Source organism: Branchiostoma belcheri, unplaced genomic scaffold, assembly GCF_001625305.1.
Source record: "Branchiostoma belcheri isolate BF01 breed outbred unplaced genomic scaffold, Haploidv18h27 scaffold46, whole genome shotgun sequence".
Lineage (NCBI taxonomy): Eukaryota > Metazoa > Chordata > Leptocardii > Amphioxiformes > Branchiostomatidae > Branchiostoma > Branchiostoma belcheri.
Genome location: NW_017804087.1, coordinates 1,226,138 through 1,244,080, shown reverse-complemented (window position 1 = coordinate 1,244,080; position 17,943 = coordinate 1,226,138). Strand labels below are relative to the sequence as shown.

At 39.9% G+C, this 17,943-nt stretch overlaps 2 protein-coding genes and 1 long non-coding RNA gene across 3 annotated transcripts in view; 1 reads left to right on the top strand and 2 right to left on the bottom strand.

The window, feature by feature from the left end:
- Window positions 1-17,943, bottom strand: part of LOC109479005 (low-density lipoprotein receptor-related protein 2-like) — an 85,822-nt gene extending 67,879 nt beyond the window's left edge. Inside the window, 1 exon segment of the mRNA XM_019780851.1 lies at window positions 17,681-17,943. Within this exon segment, the coding sequence (XP_019636410.1) occupies window positions 17,681-17,753 (73 nt within the window). The 5' untranslated portion in view covers window positions 17,754-17,943.
- Window positions 2,490-3,149, top strand: LOC109479024. Its single transcript, XR_002140767.1, has 2 exons — window positions 2,490-2,579; window positions 2,768-3,149. It is a non-coding gene; the product is annotated as an uncharacterized LOC109479024 (long non-coding RNA).
- LOC109478956 (tigger transposable element-derived protein 6-like) lies at window positions 3,395-6,030 on the bottom strand. Its single transcript, XM_019780771.1, has 3 exons — window positions 4,246-6,030; window positions 4,015-4,104; window positions 3,395-3,901 (listed from the first exon to the last, which is right to left on the bottom strand). Exons 1-3 carry the CDS (start codon window positions 6,004-6,006, stop codon window positions 3,890-3,892), a joined length of 1,863 nt encoding a protein of 620 aa, XP_019636330.1. The 5' UTR covers window positions 6,007-6,030; the 3' UTR covers window positions 3,395-3,889.

Sequence of the window (17,943 nt, the reverse complement as noted above, 5' to 3'; positions counted from 1 at the left end):
CTGACTATGCTCTATAGATAATATTTAAAAAAGGCCAACCAGCCCCATTGTACATGTAACTAAGTTTTCTTTGATAAGAACTCTTCAATATGAAAAAAAAAATCACAGTTCATCATTTGGGGTTACCCGAGTACATTCCGTCTTAACTACCTTTCTAGTGCTCTACAGTACACTATGCAAGGTACTCAAAAAATACAAGTATGCCTAATAAATACCATTTCAATAACAGCTGTTAGCTAACTGCTTCTAATGTTGCCAAAACATTCCGGTTTATCACCTCTTGCAGTGTGTTGTAAAGATATAAATAAGGTGATATACCACCTGCAAATCTGGCTAAGTAACTAAACCCAAGTAGTTTATGTAATGTTTAGGCAACAAGGCCAAGGGAGCCACTGAGGGAGTTAGACAACAGCAGCAGAGTGACTTGTATAACGTTTTCCTGATTTGCGAGACAAACTGAAAAAAGACACATCTAAATTTTTTTTACAAAAATCAACCAATGAATGACAATTGTTTGTAGGCATCAATGACAAAGAACTTATTCAACTATATATTACTATCAACCATAATTATACATGTACTGATACTATGAAAAAATGTCTAGAAAGCTACTACTGCTACTACTACTAGTGCTATGTATTACTACTATTACTACTACAAAATGTATTACTGCTGCTGCTGCTACTACTACTACCATCACTACTACAACTACTACTACTAGTATATCTACAATATGTACAGTCATTTCTAGTTTCATTACTGCCTGAAAATGCTTACAAAAATCACTGATTTCAACAAACAAACAAACTAACCTCTTCCTCAAAAATATTTCAATTTTCATTTTACTCTGTCTTCCCCCACGTGATAATGGTGTGTCCCATAAAATGTACCGCCCCCAACAGTACTAGTTGTAACTGGCTTAATAGATACCCAGGGGTCAGACAGGCCATAACCTGGTGGCTCAAGTGTCAGACCTACAAGCCCTCATGCTGTCACTTACAGTCACTACCTACATGTACAGTACTATCAGTCTACTATATGTACTTGAAGTGATAAAAGAGCATGTTGGCAGAACATACTGTGCTTGCACAAACCCATAATGTATTGTGCATTGCATTTAAAGTGTATTAAAAATATTCAAGGATGACATCCCGTCTATAGTTGTTTTGTCGGAAAATAAGTCGTCTGTAATGGGTAAAATTCTGATACAACGTTGACCAAACATCCAATGAAGACCATGAAAAATTCGGAGTTTGTGTAGGCACAGTATATTATGCCAACACTTTCAACAAGTCCATTCTAGTTTATAACTCACAGTAAAATTTCATGCCTAATCAAATGCTAGCCAAATCTACACGTTGACTTTTCTTTATATATCCATGGAGTCTAACTCCATGATTGATATATCGCTGTGTTTGAGGCAAATATATGTAACATCCATTGACCTTTATCCGTCACATATATCAGCAATAGTGAAGTGTTGCCACTTTATAAAAAGATCAAACAGCATTCTTCCCCCGCTATATGTTGACACTATAGAGTACCTTTGCCCCTTTTGTTGAATGCGTTTTGCTGTCTCCTTGATGCCTCTGTAAGAAAATTATCGCACTGAATAAAACACGACTGAATTGCGTTGGAGACAGGCATGTTCTAAAAAAGATGAACCTTTATCCGTCACGAAGATACTCGTCATAACTCTCTCTTTGTTATTTACCTTTTAGACAAGGACTGTTATTTCTTTTTCCGTGGTTTGAGAGTGTCTGAAACTCAAGCTGTCTGGATAAGGCAAAACGAAAGTTCAGCGTTGAAAAATGTCCGTTTTTTTCTGTTCTCTGTCAATGTCCCGAAAAACATCGTCCTGCGACAGATTCGTTCTTACGTTCCACTGCCGAGTCGTGGCTGTTGTAAATCCTTTGGTTAAATCCTTGGGGGCCTGCGACAGCTATTAAAATGCGAGTAACTGACGATGGTTTGCACTACAGTCGGTAAAAGTCATGCTAACAAGCAGGCGGAAGCGGAGACCCGGAAACTGTAACATGATAACACAGGTCATCGGCCTGTACCAAGAGCAAATAGCTGCGGCGGGAGCGACTACAACTCCAATGCTTGTTCCAGGAAAGAATTAAGAAGACTTCATTGTGTTAATACTATAAAACGCTTTATTTTTTAACACTTGTGCTTGATAATCTTACTTGTGTAAAAGTGTGCTGACTTGCCACACCTACACACAGACTAGTGGGATCGTCGGCTGAGTCGCTTGCCGCTTGATGTTTCCATTTTCATAACGGGGGTCCTGAATGGAGGAACGTCAACCTACCAGGCGAATACTCCTCCATAGTTTGCAGCTACTATTAAGATCAACTATAAAGTATAGGTACTTTTATTTTTATCAACATATGCAGAGTTTCAACATGCTGTTTTAAGATCAAAGGGACACACATAAAAATAAAGTAACTCGCGACAATGGTTCACCCCATTTTCCCGCCACTTGCGCTTGCCACAATCACAGTGACAGAACGATTCTGACAGAATTTTTTTGATGTGCAAGCTACGCTATCAAGGTCTTATCTACCAGAATGGTAAGTGGATGTGTTTTAGTTGTTTTAGGTAAGTTTGTTTAGCTTCTAGATCAATTTCCATGGCAAAAAATATTGAAGGTCTATACAAACTTGATCTCCTAAGGAGGCCAGTATATCGAGACAAAGTCATACTTAAGAGGCTTGACCTTAACCGAAGGTTTGACGTTGATATTTTGTTTTGTTTATAGAAACTGACTTTGCAGACATTCCATTACTGCTCTAACGCAGAGAAGCTGATTGACATGTTTGAGTGCGGGGAGACCCCGCCCCTCCGGGTACGGCCGTACCACCGCCCAGGTGCACCGAGGGCTGGGATCATGACCTCGGCATTGGTCGACGGAGACTGGATGCAAGTGGGGTGGGTCCGGGAAACCGACCGGCTGGCAGTTGAAGAGTTGTGCTCTGGAGCCGCTATTGAAGACCTGGTTGTGAAGCTGAGGGAAGCTTACGTGAAGAGGGGGTTCTGCGTCCTGAAGCTTGACGTTTCCCTTCAGTAATACCTAGTAATATACATTGCATTTCGTTTGTATAAATATGTTCCCAATAAAATGGTTCTGTCAGTCTAGTAGCCTTATTGCGTTTTTCCAAGCTTGTTTCTACATTCCAGTAATGATGTTACTGATTTCGCACATAGACAAATATACAAGGAATACACGTGTAATTACATTATTACATTACCAATAGACGACTGGTATCTATTTACCGTACTACGAAGTTATTTTCCTTCCAAACCCCCAGTCTAATATCTTTAAACTTTAGTCGCACAGATACAAATGGGAGAAGTAATAAATTCATTACTTCTTTTTACAGGCAATACCGATCGATAAACCAAAAATTATAGAAGGTTGTTGATGGTTTTATCCCATAGTATCCTGACTGACGCTTCTTACTCAAGAACAAATTTGCCGTATACTAAACCCTAACACCACATTCAAGCCCGGTCGGGACTTTAAACGCTAAAACAACTTCATAAAACGACACATTTCCCAATGTAAACATGGCATTTCATACTAACCTTGAGAATCTTGTGTAATATGTAATAATGTCACCTAACTTTTAACTATTGATAACTAATTAACGATTGAAAATATAACACTAAAATGGTTTGAGAAGTGAAATTCGCCCATTCTTGCATGGCGGCGCGGATGAAGCACGAATAGCAATCTCGTAAGCATAAACAACGATGTTGGTGCAGACGGAAGGAACCACATTTTCATCTTGCTCGACAGATACCAGTCCGCATTAACACACCCACACCGTGGTAGCACCGTGAGTGGTGAGTCTCCTGGGACGTAGTTGCGCGATCCCGCTTAGCCTTCATCCTAAGAACAGAAATTGGGGGGGGGGGGGGATTAAATTGGTTCTTTAACGTCGGGCGAAAGTCATTAAAAACACAAGTCCTATTACAGACGCTGATATATTCGTGTGTACAAACCTCTGTCGACTCTGTTGTGAAATCCTCCATCCACAATGGCCGCTTTGCCACACGGCGGGGTCTAGCGGCTGCTTCAGCTGGGCTGGTGCTCTGAGCGAGGATCAAGGTAAGGTTATTAAAGACAATGTCAAAATGACAGAAGTCATGTGTACGTTCGTAGGATCAATGAATATGAATTGAGCAATCTTCAAGCGACTGATCAGAAATGTTCAACGTCAATGTATTCCTTACCGACAAAGATGTTCCTGCGGATGGCTTGTTTGATTTTTTCTGCTGCTTCTGTTTCTTTTGGAGCCTTTCCGCTCGCTTCATTTCCATTTCTTCAGTCTTCTTCCTTTTTTTCTCCTCCCTCTCTTCTTTTCTCTTCATCTGTTCTTTTACCTTGCGTTCCTTTTTCTCCTCCCTCTCTTCTTTTCTCTTCATCTGTTCTTTTACCTTGCGTTCCTCTTTCTCCTCTGCCTCTTTTCTCAGGTCTGCTATGTACTTCTCATCAAAGACAATAGCCCTAGGCTTCACCCTCCTCACTTTGCGCTGACGCGACTCCTGTATGGGTGTTAGTAGGTCAGCAACATACGACGGGACAATTCCGGCCTTTACAAACGGGTTCTCATTGGCACTATACACCTCAGATGTTGGTGATGTCACGTGCACGGGCAGAACTTTCTTTGTTGTTTCGTTGCTGACAACTTCTTCCTGATCAGCCAACTCCTTCGCCATCTGGAGTATCTCCTCCTCTTCGGGGAGTAGCTGGTAGGTACATGTATCTTGTGATTCTTCTACTTCTTCTTCTACCATGTTGTCTGCACTGTTCTCTTCTCCTACGGCGACTTCAAGGCTGTTCAGTGTCAGCCAACGGTTGTTTATCTGAGACTGGTCGATGGGGAACACTCCTGTTTTTCGGAAGCCTGTCTTTACTACTGCCATTGACAAGCTTTTCTCCCGAACAACTTTGTAGACTCTTGGGAAAGTTGATTTGGTCATGAAGAAGTTCGGTCTCACCAGGCGCATTTCGTTCACTACATCCTCAAACGTACTCTTCATTGTGTTGAAGGGTCCTCCAGGTGCGTCTAAAGGCTGAAGAAAATGACTTGTGTGGGGGGGTAGACCCATCAGTATGATATCGTTGGCGATGGCGCAGTCGATGGCCTTGGGGGTTACATGCGCGCTATGCTGGTCCATGAGTAGAAGCACTGGCTTCTCCTGTGAGGAGAACCTGCAGAAACATCTCTCCAGCCACTGGACGAAGATGTCTCCTTCAATGAACCCAGATGACGTTGTAGCGTATACCGCGTTGTCCGGCCCCTCCAACCGGTATGCTGAACTTGGATAGGCCTTTGAAAAGATTATCAAAGGCGGGATGACTCCTCCGTCTGCTGAGACACATTCCATAGTGGAAATATGATCTCTCGTGCCCTTTCTTACCGAAGCAGCCGGCGCCCCCATCTTTTTGAACGTTACCACGTTCTTCTTTTGTGGATCAAGATCGAAACCCGTCTCGTCTACGTTATATACTCGGTGGGCTTGGCCTGTCAAGCCATTGTCGCTGATCCTTGTTCTGTACAACTCGAAGAACTCTTTCACCACTTTCTCGTCAACAGCATCTTTCCTCCCGCGGTCGAGCGGAGAAGGCTTCCTTATGGTCAGGTTGTTACGGCATTTGAACCCTTTCCACCATTTTTGAGACAGCCCCTTTTTCCGATTAACCTTGGGTGTCATTCCCATCTCTTCACAATGCCGCAAGTGGGTTGCCAGGGCCAGTGAGAGAATCGCCTTCTTACTAATGGGGAATCCCCTGTCAACGCGGTATTTGATGTAAAACACCAGACTTTCCTCCTCTTCCTTGGAGAGGATGTGTGGCCTTCCGTTTCGTGCGTTCACTTGACTTTTACCCTTTATTTTGTCAGTAAGGGTTGTCCGGGGAATTCCATGTTTTTTGGCAGCCTGCGTTGGCGTTAGGTGATTTTCATTAACATCGTCTAACACGCTCTGCATTAAGTTTGCGTCCCAGGTTTTCCGTTTTTTCTCGAATTTTCCATGTTCTGAAAATTTTATTGTAAGTCATTATATGGTAACATTGGTGGAATGCAGTGCCATTCTTTTATTCATTTATCCGACCATTCATTCATTTATTCTGTTATACTAACAAATCAGCCATCTTAACTTACTAGTATCTTAATTATGAGTAATCTTCGTTCAACGTAAAGGTTCTATGGCTCTCAAAGTCCTTGAATGGTAACCAACTTGCTATTCATTCATTTTCAAAAATCTACCAGTTTGTTATCACTTCTGTATTACATTAAACAGAGCACACGGAAAAGTTATGGAGCGATACTGTGTGGCGTCAACAGTCCGAAATTGGACAATACCTCACCTAACCTTGAAATACACCGTCCTCTTAATTCAAAATGGAGCCATCTAGCGATCCATATCGAAATCGCAACAAGAATCCACATTATTCCTTTTATAGTTACATATTAAGCGTCTCTCTGAGTCCCTGAATGCGTTTAGAGCATAATGTAACGAAATTGTCACCTTATTCATCCCTTTATACAATAAAATAAGGCAAAAAATGTTTACTACAAACCTTTGTCGTCCGAAGTTCTAAGTCTAGACCCGCCCAAAGCCTTCTGGGTAAGAAACATGGCGGCGTTCCATTTGCGTCGGAAATAACGAAATGTAGTCGCAATAAGAGCACGTTTTTTATTGATAAATCACAGCACGCCAGCAGATTAAGGTTAGGAAAGGAAACTTTATTAAGCTTTCTTGTTCACCAGTATGTTAAACTGAAGGTACGAGCGATATTTGTCTGCTATTCCTGTAAACAAGGGCACGATGTCTCCCTCCCACGGCGTAGTTCGGCCGTCGTAATAAAGGCCAATAATTGTCTGACCTCGTCCTCTTCGTATGCATGAGTGCCAAGTCCCACGCGGCACGGTACTGAACTCCTGGGTGTTCAACCTGTGCATACCTAAAGGGATAACTGATAGTGCATTGGTATATCTCTCGCTGTACACCGTTTTCTAGCGTGACGGATAAAGGTACTTTGACGGATAAAGGTCAATGGATGTTAAGAGCAACAAGTTTAAAAGGTTACAGAGTCTGCGAATTGTAACAATTTCTCCTGGTTCTTGTGTTTGTATACCCTTCTATGCCCTTGACCTTCCCAGACCCTTCCCCTCACTGAAATGTCTTGGCTGGATCCTTCAAAATAAATAAACCTTCTCAGACTCAGAGCTACGTAGACCCTTTGAGTAGACCGAGGGTCAAGGAAGTCAGGTTTTAGCAAGATTACAGTAAAGCTTCTTCTGTAAATGTTGAACTGATATCATAGAACCGCTTGCTAATCTACAGTATGACATTTTACTTCAGATCTCCTTTCTGATATAACTTTTAATGCATCAAATCAGGTTTGTGATAAAGTAACTCTAAGTAAGTAATGCTGCTAATATATGTTTTACATTTCTACTGTACGTACTACAGAATCATTTCAACCGTGAACTTCAAACACAGTGAAAACCTCCATTTCCCTCATATATATAAATATTTACATGTATCGCACATGTGAGTTAAGACTACTTCAAAACATGTCAGATGATGAAAATAGAGATATTTAACTACGGTAACCATATTTGAAGGTTAGTTTTTGAAAAAGTTTATTTAAAAATTCCTGCTTGCTGTCTCTCAGCCATACCCTGACACAACATTCATGCATTACTTGAGTGAATTGTAGATACATTGTGTACTGCGGTAGGATGAAATGACCATATTAACCATACACATGTAATGTAAGTAAATAAAGTAATGAATCATCCCCTCTCAAACTACATTTTACACATACCAATTATATAACGGACTATCCCTGGAGCCTGCAGGTACCAGTCACAGAGCCCTCTAGGTCATATCTCAGCAGCTACCTCACTCAAGGACCTGAGGAAAGCTATCACACAACCCGCAGGTCAAGATACTGTACTCTGCTACCAATTACTGTATGTTCACCGCAGTAAAATTTCACGGCCTTAGAAAAAGGAGGTGTTCATGGAACTAAATGTTCATGGTGGCAGCAAGTGTATGAAAAAGAATGTCGGCAAATCATTTCTTAACGGTAATGATACATTCGCAGTACAGAAGTGACCTTGAAAAATGCGAACATGAAAGTACTGTGAAAAAAATCAGGAATTACAGTAATAAACTAATATACAATGTAACTCTTTCCTATATTCTGGTTCACATAAACTCTACCACTCACTACCCACAAGCATAATGATATTAGGGACTTTTGTTGAATAAGTTTTGGAAATGTTTACTAGAATTTTAAATTAGGAAACTCAGGAAGGAATCTGATCGGTAATTGGCTGTGAAAGGAAAGAGGATATGTCTGTAATCATGGAGGGGGGAGGGGGGCTTTGGCCGCTGTCCAAAGCACTTAGATTCCCAGAACTGCCTTCAATCTGGTGTCCATTACCTCAGTATTGTTCCAGAAGGGATACAATAAGGTCAAGATGCTACTTTATGAACTTCCTGCCATTTTTTTCAGCAGAATGTTTGTTCGGAAATTACAAGGACATTTCTTTATCAATTTACGAAGATTTCTTTGAACAAGTGAACTTTACCAAACCTGGGCCTTATCTATTTTTTTTTTCAGCAGTACTTTTCATGGCAAAGATTTATGGAATGGATAAATGGATTTTTTTTAATGTATTCAAAGGGTACAGTTTATGCAATGCATAAGTATATTAATATCACAGGCCAAAATATGATAAATTCAATTTCTCTAACAGCGTGCATATTATAGCAACAAACCTATTAAAATGAGAATTTATGACACTGATACATATAATTTAACAGTATGTGCTCCTGTTCATTTTGAGTTAATTCACAGCCTGTTTCCTATTACATCTGTCTCAGCTTGAACTTAAACACTTGGAACAAGTGAAGTGATGATACCACTGATAAAAGGGCCTCTGATTCAGGGTGGCATTTCTCCTGTTACCCCTCATGGTCTTGACCCTGAGCAGAGTTGTCTATTACTTAAAGGAAATTGTCTTGTTTTGATAAGAAGGATAGTTGGCAGAGATTTCCTTAGTTATCTTTCTTATCAAAACAAGACCATTCTGGTTGGTGAAGTACTGTAATGGCTGTTACAGGTAAACATGTAACATTAGGCCACACCATTTTAATCAATTAAATCCTTATTTGAAAAAAAAGTTCTGATTAACTGTAAAATGCTCATATTTTGTTGAAGAAAGTCTGTGTTATCCAAGTTGTTACATTTTTCCATCTGCAGTGGTTTGATTCAAAGTTTTCAAAATTTATTGTTTGAAATAGTTCCTGGAAGTCTGAAATCTCTAAATTAGTCTAATTTCTTGTTTTCGTCTCTTGATGTCCTGTTATACTGGCCTTTGCCTGTAAATTTAGGTCAATTCCTAGGCCATCGTTAAAATCAAAGATTGGCACAAAACTAGCACTGTTTCTAACATGGTAAGTCGTGTAGAGTTTAACTGTCATTCATTAGAGACTGACTGTAAAAACAGCACAGTGGCGCTCCACCCACCAAGCAAATATAGCTGCTCAACCATGTCTGTGACGATAACTTTCTGCTATACAAATCTTTGTCATAATGTCTCCATTTGAAGGCATGTCTAGAAACAAGAAAGACAGCAGACACGATTTACATTCAGCAGAATTCTTGCATATTTATCATCTCAAACATTGGAACCCTTGCAAATTAGGCCTTAAAAACCCTTTCAACATAGGACCTATGCTGAAAGGGTTTTAAAGACCTAATTAAATTAGGAAAGGGCCGATTAAACTTGAGCCCATATTTGGCCAATGACTCTCGTTATGCTTCTTTCTTCTACTGATTCTTGGATTCAGGGTTCTGAATCAACTCCAAAATGCTCATGTTTTGGCCCAAGCAGTTGAAGAAAGTCTTACCTTTGTAACAGTTTTTCCATCTATCAATGGTGTGGTTTGATTAAAAGTTCAAAATTTGAATGGTTTGAATTATAAACCAGCCCTGTTGACTTCATGGCTCCTATCATAAAATTTGGGGCTATAAAATGCCTTGGCCTGTTTTTATTTCTTATTTTTTGCACCCTGTCCCTTCATATTTTTTCTGAAAAAATCTGAGAACCAACAAAATGAATTGGTATGGCCTAATGTTCTTCATCACCCCTGGTACCTCTGCCCTTCAAAAGTACATAGGGGTAGGTCATGAAACCAACAAAGCCTAACAAAACACAAAGTTCGCTATGCCTAAGTAGTTCCATGGTCTAGTGGCTGCACTAGCTGTGTAGACTTCTATAAACCCTATTATGTCCAATATACAATATTGGATATTCGTTTACATGTATTTGGAAAGATATTAAACTTGACGAGCAGACTAATTTTCTTGCTCCATTAAAAAAATCTACTGTATTTGAAACATCCAAATAAAAGAAGCTGCCTTGTCTGACTGTGCTCTATCAAAGGTGATAATTTCTGTGACAAGACACAACCATTTATAGAATAGTTACAGTACCATAGGACCACCAGTAACTACAAAGTGCTCAACTTGTTACAAGGAGCTTGTTTTCATCCTATGTGAAATTCTTGGGCAACCACAAGACAGTACTAAACCTTTACAAGGCTGACTGTTTTTGACGTATGGCTCTACTGAACAACCATCCATCAAGATGATACACATATTTGAGGGTCAAAGATGTACTGAAAAAAGGCAGGGAAAAAGATGGCGTCATGTTGTCCTTTCCTGTTGCAACAATCATACCATGTTCCTGACCCACTGTTATTGCCAAGGTCTCCATTACGCAAGCATGAAATGACATTGTTTCCAGCCACAATTAGGTCAAAGAAAGTCCACAGGTAATATGTTTTGTTCAGGATATCAAGTGGTAACCCGATATGGCACTGCATTGTGGTTGGCTGAAGCAAGGACATTATAATGTCCTTGGCTGAAGGAATGTGTTACCTGCTGACAGGTGACTTTTTCTGGACTAGGTTTGCAATTTTCCCTAAATCCATTGTTTCTGCTTCGTGTTACAGACATACCGTGTGAAATGAGGGATTTTAAGTTTAAGCTGCCTTTACAGAAGGTTGCACACTTTGTGCTGGCTATTTGGTTCTATGCCATGCATAACATTAGCAAACACACTACCCCTCCCCCTTTTACTTCAGCAAGAGCCAATGGAAAAACGAAAATTGCTATTCTGGTTGCTTTCAAATGAATCGTAGCTGCCATGAATATTGCAACAACAACATACAACTAAAAGTTTTTTAATCACCTAAGACATGAAAAAAACTTGAACAAGTGCAGGATATTCCAAAGGTAGTAATACTTTGGTCAGAAAGTCTTGGGTCAGGGAGACAGGGGATGAAAGGAAAGAAAAAAATGAAGTGAAAAAAATATATACTTCAGAGAGAAAATTTAAATTAAAGAAATTTGCACCATCATGAGACATAAAAACACACCAAAGAAAGTCATGTTTTCAACATACCACACCAAAAAAGTCATGAATTTTCATACATTCACTATTCTACCTGCATCTAACCACAGTGACTGCTCATTGGAACTAATCCAATAAGAAATGGTGACCAAAAATCACCTGCACTAGAATTAGTTAACCACAGTAGATTAACCTGTAAAGAACTGCTTAAAAAGTTAAAAAGATTTGCTGGCCTGTGTGTTGAATGGGCTTACTGAGTTATTCTCGCTTTGAGCTTCAATTTTCATTGATTAGGCAACAATGCCAAGCTAGGGAGGTGTGTCAACACTCTAGGCAGCTATACTAACACTAGTAACAGAGTAGTAGTAAGACTGGATGAAATACAGTACGGTCGAACTTGCCCAAGTTTGGTCTATGTGGACAAGTGTCACTATAGACAGTGTCAATTGGAATTGGTAAAAAGTGACCAAACTTTCCACCCTAACATGCACCTACTTGGAGATTACCAAATATGATTTTACTGAATGCTGGGTACTTGCCATATTATGGTACCCAGCATTCAGTTGTCACATGTAGATGTTCACTCAGAACTTCAAAAACCAGGGACAAACTGTAGTCAGATTTGTCATGTTCCTTTTCGACAACTGTTCAAATTACACTGTATAAAATATAGGAAACCACAGTTCTCTTCAAGTTCAAGCAGATGTTTAACATAGGCAACTTTCTTACGCTCATGTGCATTGCACACTTTTTGCGGAGTAAAAATTATAACACTAATCATGTTTTTCTCAAAAATCATCTGACACACAACCCAACATAAAAAATTGGATGGCCTTATGTTCTGACACCCCTCAGGCCTGTATTCCAATGCTACAATATTCTGGCACCCCTATGTTTCTTTACACACGTCTAAGTTTGTTAGAACAAAGGTTGAGCTATCGGAACAGAAGGTTTGTAACAACCTACAGGTGCCTCTGTATAACAAGGTACACATGAACATGGAGTCGTCTTGCCAGGGCAGGGTGCTCTGGCAAGTTCAAGCCCCTAGATCAAGTTCTTGGCTCAGGATATCAGGATATCCTCACACCCTGCTACACCCAGGAACTCGACTATCAAGTGAAAATGCATCACAGATGTTTCCAACTTCAAGTGTAGTCAGTACTGACTTTTCCTAGAAGTCTGGAAGACAGTAAAAATAAATACATTTTCAAGAATATCACATATTCATAATGACACTGTTGGAACTGAGACTTTCTAAAAAAAACTGTATTTGAATAAACATCCCTTCTCCCAACCATCATTCCTTCCTATGACAGCTTAGACTCTAAACCATCTTTGGATATGGATTTTGTAAGAACAAATGACACATCTACTTCAGTACTTGGTGATGGTCTGAGAATCCATTCAGTTCTACCGGTAGATCAGATTTACACATGCAGGCAAAAACCTGAAGTATGAAAACTGTGTACACACGTGAACATACAATTAGCCTGCTTTTATGTACGTCAAGAAAGTGTAATGTATATTCAGATCGTATGCCAGACCTCTAGGAAATATATGATCTGAATTTACCATGCTCATGATAAATTCGACATAGGCAACTTTACACTCATGTGCACAGTGCATTGCACACTTTTCGTGGCCATCAGATTTTTGCCTGAATGTAAGTTGGGTCCTAGCCTAGACAAAGCAACTTTCTCTTGACTACATGTCTACTAGCATTACATAAGCAGAATATGTACAAGTCATTTTATAAAGAACATCTGGTAGTATTGGAGACAGCTTGCATGTTTACCAGTCTGCGTAATTTCTAACCACATCCTTCCACAGGTTGGTACGGACCTCAGTCAAATCAAACAGGTGGCATCCTGTTTACATAGTGTATATGCAGCCTCAATGGTACTATTCCTGGTATTTAACTTTGAACATGACTTGCAAAACTGCAGTCAACAAGACAATACAATTGTTTACACATTACAGGCCTATTTTTGTGAGACCATTGAATATGTGTTCTGACAATCCTCTCTAAGTTACCTAACGTTATGTCTGAACCTAGGGGTATCAGAACATAGTGGTGTTGGTACATATGCCTATCCCAAAAAGTTGGAAGCTGAATAGACTCAAGTTACAAAAGCTACAAGAACAAAATGTATAAAAAGATATTCTTCATACCAACTTTTAAATCCTACACTGAAAATTAACCTTCTCCCTGCTGTCCTACCCTGAAACCAACATAGAATTTATAGCCAATAGGCTACTTTGGTGTGCTGAAGGTTAATCTGGATGTAGAAAACTATACGCTGTTGTTTCCTCTCTTCTAGCTACTTGTTGTTGTTTTTTTCTTTTTCTTTTTTACGTAACAGCGGTGACACCAACCCAAGCACATCTTGACTCAATGATTGAGTCACGTTTTGCTGGAAGGTCCAAGATCTACTTGGAGATCACTGTACCGGAAATCATAAAATATTTGCAGCCGCTATATGTTAGCGGTTGCGGTAAGGGGTCAACCCAAAGTCATCACGTTGAGAACACAGTTACCATAATGGTTGTTTCAACCGCAAACTTTAAACACAGCAAATTCCCCCTTTCTTTCTTTCCTTACCCGTTACCCTAAACTTACATAAGTGATCAGACTTAATTTACCTTACATAAGTGAATTTACTGTAAACTTACATAAATGAATTTACAGTAGTTTGGACCCATTTGCCCCCATGACAGGCATCTTGGCATCTGTGGCAGGTCATGTGACAGGTCCCCCCCCCCACTACTGGTTGTGACTGGTCCCTACAGGTGAGATCCGCCCCCTAAATACTCCAATCAACTCTTCCCTCGCCTGTTAACTTGGCATGGCGGCACCACGGTTGCCAAGAAACCTTCCTGTCTGTCGTGGTAAGACGTAAATTTGGGAAAAAAAGGGAGCAGATGTAACTGATCCCAAACTGATATCTTCAGTTACATCCTCTCCAAGAATGTTTTGGTGGATGCAAGACAGTATCAAATTGGCAAGACAGTCAGTATCAAGTTTGGCTGACATAAGAAAAAAGGATAAGGACAAAAAAGAAAGCCCAATAAAAATGCCGTAAACATATAAAAACAAGCTGTAGCCAAAACCTCTGCTTGGAGAGTACAAGCAGAAGGTTAAGTCATTTTTTTTGTGACCTTTTCTACGATTCTGTTTCCACATGGTAGTGGCCACAATTTTTTACATTTTACTTCTTAGAGTTAGAGGGAGAAAAATGAAACTTCAGAAACCATGGAAAGTGGTCTGAGAAAAATACTGACACTTTCATTTTATTAATAATATTAATGATACAATAATATAGTTTTTATAATTGAACAGAATCACAGGAAAACCAAAGTAAGATAACAGAAAGACACTATTACTGTTATCTTTATATAACGTTACATGTATAGCTTTTCCACTTGTTAATTTTATTTTAAATAATCCAATGTTCTCGGTTTTATGACTGAATAAAATCGTAGAAAAAAGAAAGTAAAATAAGAAAAAAACCACCATGACAGTCTCTGTTCTTATACATACCCCTTGTTAAATAATCCCTCATACTTTTTGTTTCGGGGCTGAAATCACAGCCAGAAAATCCGGCCAGCTTGCCTTTAGTCAGGTGTGTGGCTACGCACACGAAAAAGTGAAATATCGGATATTTGACGAAGGGCTCACCCTTCTTTGTCCAACAGTCTATTTAAACTTACTGTACTGCTCTTCCTCCACAGTTATATATACACATTGATAAACGGTCTGTCAACAAGTCTATTTGACAACCTCTCAATTCAGTTGGTAAGAGTGTCTGATCTAAGGTAACCAAGGGGGCGTTGTCTTTGCAAATCGTGTCTTGTTGACGGAGTATTCCTTCTAGGGGGGAGGTTACCTATTGGAAAGACTTGAACCATGTCTTATTCATAATGCAAAAATTCCTGTGCTGATAAACCAATTTGTACTGGGGTGTTGAGGTGTTTCGTTCAAACCTTGGGTGGGTTTTCGTGGCCTCCTAAGCCCGCACCACCCCTTAGATTATCAGACCACTTCAACGTTATCTAATAATGGTGGTAAATTTTCAAACACGCCTTTCGGAAGTCAATTACAGTTCAAATATTTCCTCTGGGCTTCTGTCTTGCTTGGCAATGTGCTGCCAACCGTGTGTGCATATATGTAAGTTTGAACCGGTAAAACCTAGTTTGCAGTGGGGCGTTACGGATAAATGAAGTTGTAAACCTTTTAGAGCCTGGTTGTAAAGTCTATGCTGGGGTGTAGTCATTTCCCTCTTCTTGTGGAAAGTATAAACAACGGTTTTCCTCTGATTCTCATTTTCTTTCTCTTTACACTAAACACAATAAATGTCAGGACTCAACTTTAGTCAACATTAGTCAGCGCTTTTTTTGGTGCCATCCAGTACCTAGCACTGGGTAAATACGTCACATGAAAAGCGAAAATTTCTTCATTTTCTGTACCTGAAAAGTTATCACTTTCTATCAAAGAGAGAAATAAGAATATCAACTTACTTGAGCACGATGTTTTGAGTTGCATTTCAAAAGAAAGGGAAAGAACAGATTTTTTTTATTAAATGAGTATTTCCTCTCTGGTCTGACAGTCCAAATGACCCAAAACATACTCCAAATTCCACAGTTTTTCCAGCAAGGGCAAGCCTTTTCTACTTATTAGATGGAAGAAAAAGGTATCTATTATGTTCCAATTGTTTTCTACTGGTATTATTTTCCTATGATGTGGATAAAGTTTCTTTAAAACTATCAAACCCTCACCCTTTACATTAAAATTACATTATTTGACTTTTTGAAATTGTCTAGATTTTAAATGGTTATCAATTTGATGGTCAGGTTGTAAGGTTCTATAAAAAAATAGTGCATACAGAAATTGACAACTTCTAAGCAAGGTATATTCTAGATCAGATAATTATGTAACATAGTAAGGGCATAATTGTATAATGAGGACTCCTCCTATTGTAAACAAATACACCTGAAATCTGTATCCTATTAATTGATAACAATCATTCTGGGTGGCAAAATTGTAGGTTTTTTTTCAAGTTTTAGTACTTTGGTTGATAAAAGGTTTTAATAGTTTTGAATCATACTAGTATATATTTCAGCTAAGCCTGGAGTAAAAGAGATTAAATTTCCACACAAAAGCTATTGTTTATTTATCTCTCCAAATTCAATTGCACTTTCGGATTTAACCAGTCACACTTTAATAAACCCCACCCCGTTGATTACACTACTGATAAACTGTTAAAAACCTTTAAAGACAGTAGCAATGCCCCCCCCCCCTCAACATCTTGAAGGAGGTTTATTTTGGCCTTGACGTGTCTTGAAGAAAATGGCGGCCCCCATGCCCAACTCACAGGTAGCATTTCAGTAGCATTGGCAAATATATTCCCACCACACACGGTAGTTTATATTCTTTATATGGCATAAGCGTCTCTTCTGACCACAGACAGTACGCTGGGAGGCTTTAGCTTGAAAACTTTTTGGTCAGAAGTTGACATAGACCAGCAAATCCAGAACATATGGGACAAGTGCTAAAGTTTCATGGGTGATTATAAACGGGTGGATTTTGAGGTACAATTCACGTGTATTTTTAATCTGAACTTCCCGAATAAACACGTGTAAATCGAACCTTATTGTTGAAGGTACTTTGGTGCGTGTATAGCAGAATTAGGAGCGTCTTGAAAACCTCTCAAACTCCACTGTAAGTGGATTAGAACCCGCGACCTGTGCTCCAAGAGGGGCGTCGAAATCACAAAAGGTGTGAAGTCAATACGCTAGTATCAACTTCAGTAAAATCGTGTGCGATGACGTTGTTGGGTTGCCAAAAACGTCTAGAGTTGTGTTATATCGTGTGTAGCTCTCTTCTGTCTACGGGCTTATCCTGCCGAAATGTTTGTAAATAGAGTACGGGAGGTTGGTACGGCCTGACCCGGGCTACTTCGGTAACCTCCCGGTGGGCGATCGTTTGTACGCATAGAACTGCCAACTGTGGCACTACCTACGCACAGAACTACTTCCCCAAAACAAATTTGAGACTTCCCCTTTCTTTCAAATATCTCCTAATAATCGCAGTTTCCTTCTGGGTAGGTAAAATCCTACAGGAAAGAATCTAGCGTTAGGCGAGAAAAGTTTTCGCCCACTTGACTACTTGACGTAGTAGAAACACATGGCCCAAGTTCGCTACACACACACGCACGCAAGCTCACCTTGTGACTCCACCAGGCTCCCAAACGTCGCTAGAAGCGTTGCAACGCAAACCAGGTACGAATTCCTCCACATCCTGAGACCCGGCTTGGATCTAAACCTTCTCGCCGCATGGAAAACTGGTCAGTCGGAGGCTGAGTTGGGCGGATTTTTGCAGAAAATGTGGTGCAGAGTTGAGCTGTACCGTTAGTGAGCGTGGCGAGCCAGGCACTAGCGGGGTTCGCGGTTCTGGCAGCCTCGCGTGTCATATTACACAACACGGCTC

What these genes read in the sequence shown, in the direction of transcription:
- LOC109478956 (XM_019780771.1), bottom strand. Translation starts at nt 6,006, where the DNA reads ATGCAGAGCGTGTTAGACGATGTTAATGAAAATCACCTAACGCCAACG. An exon ending in CCGCAGGAACATCTTTGTCG is followed by an intron (nt 4,105 to 4,245) that starts GTAAGGAATACA and finishes ATCCTCGCTCAG; the next exon opens with AGCACCAGCCCAGCTGAAGC.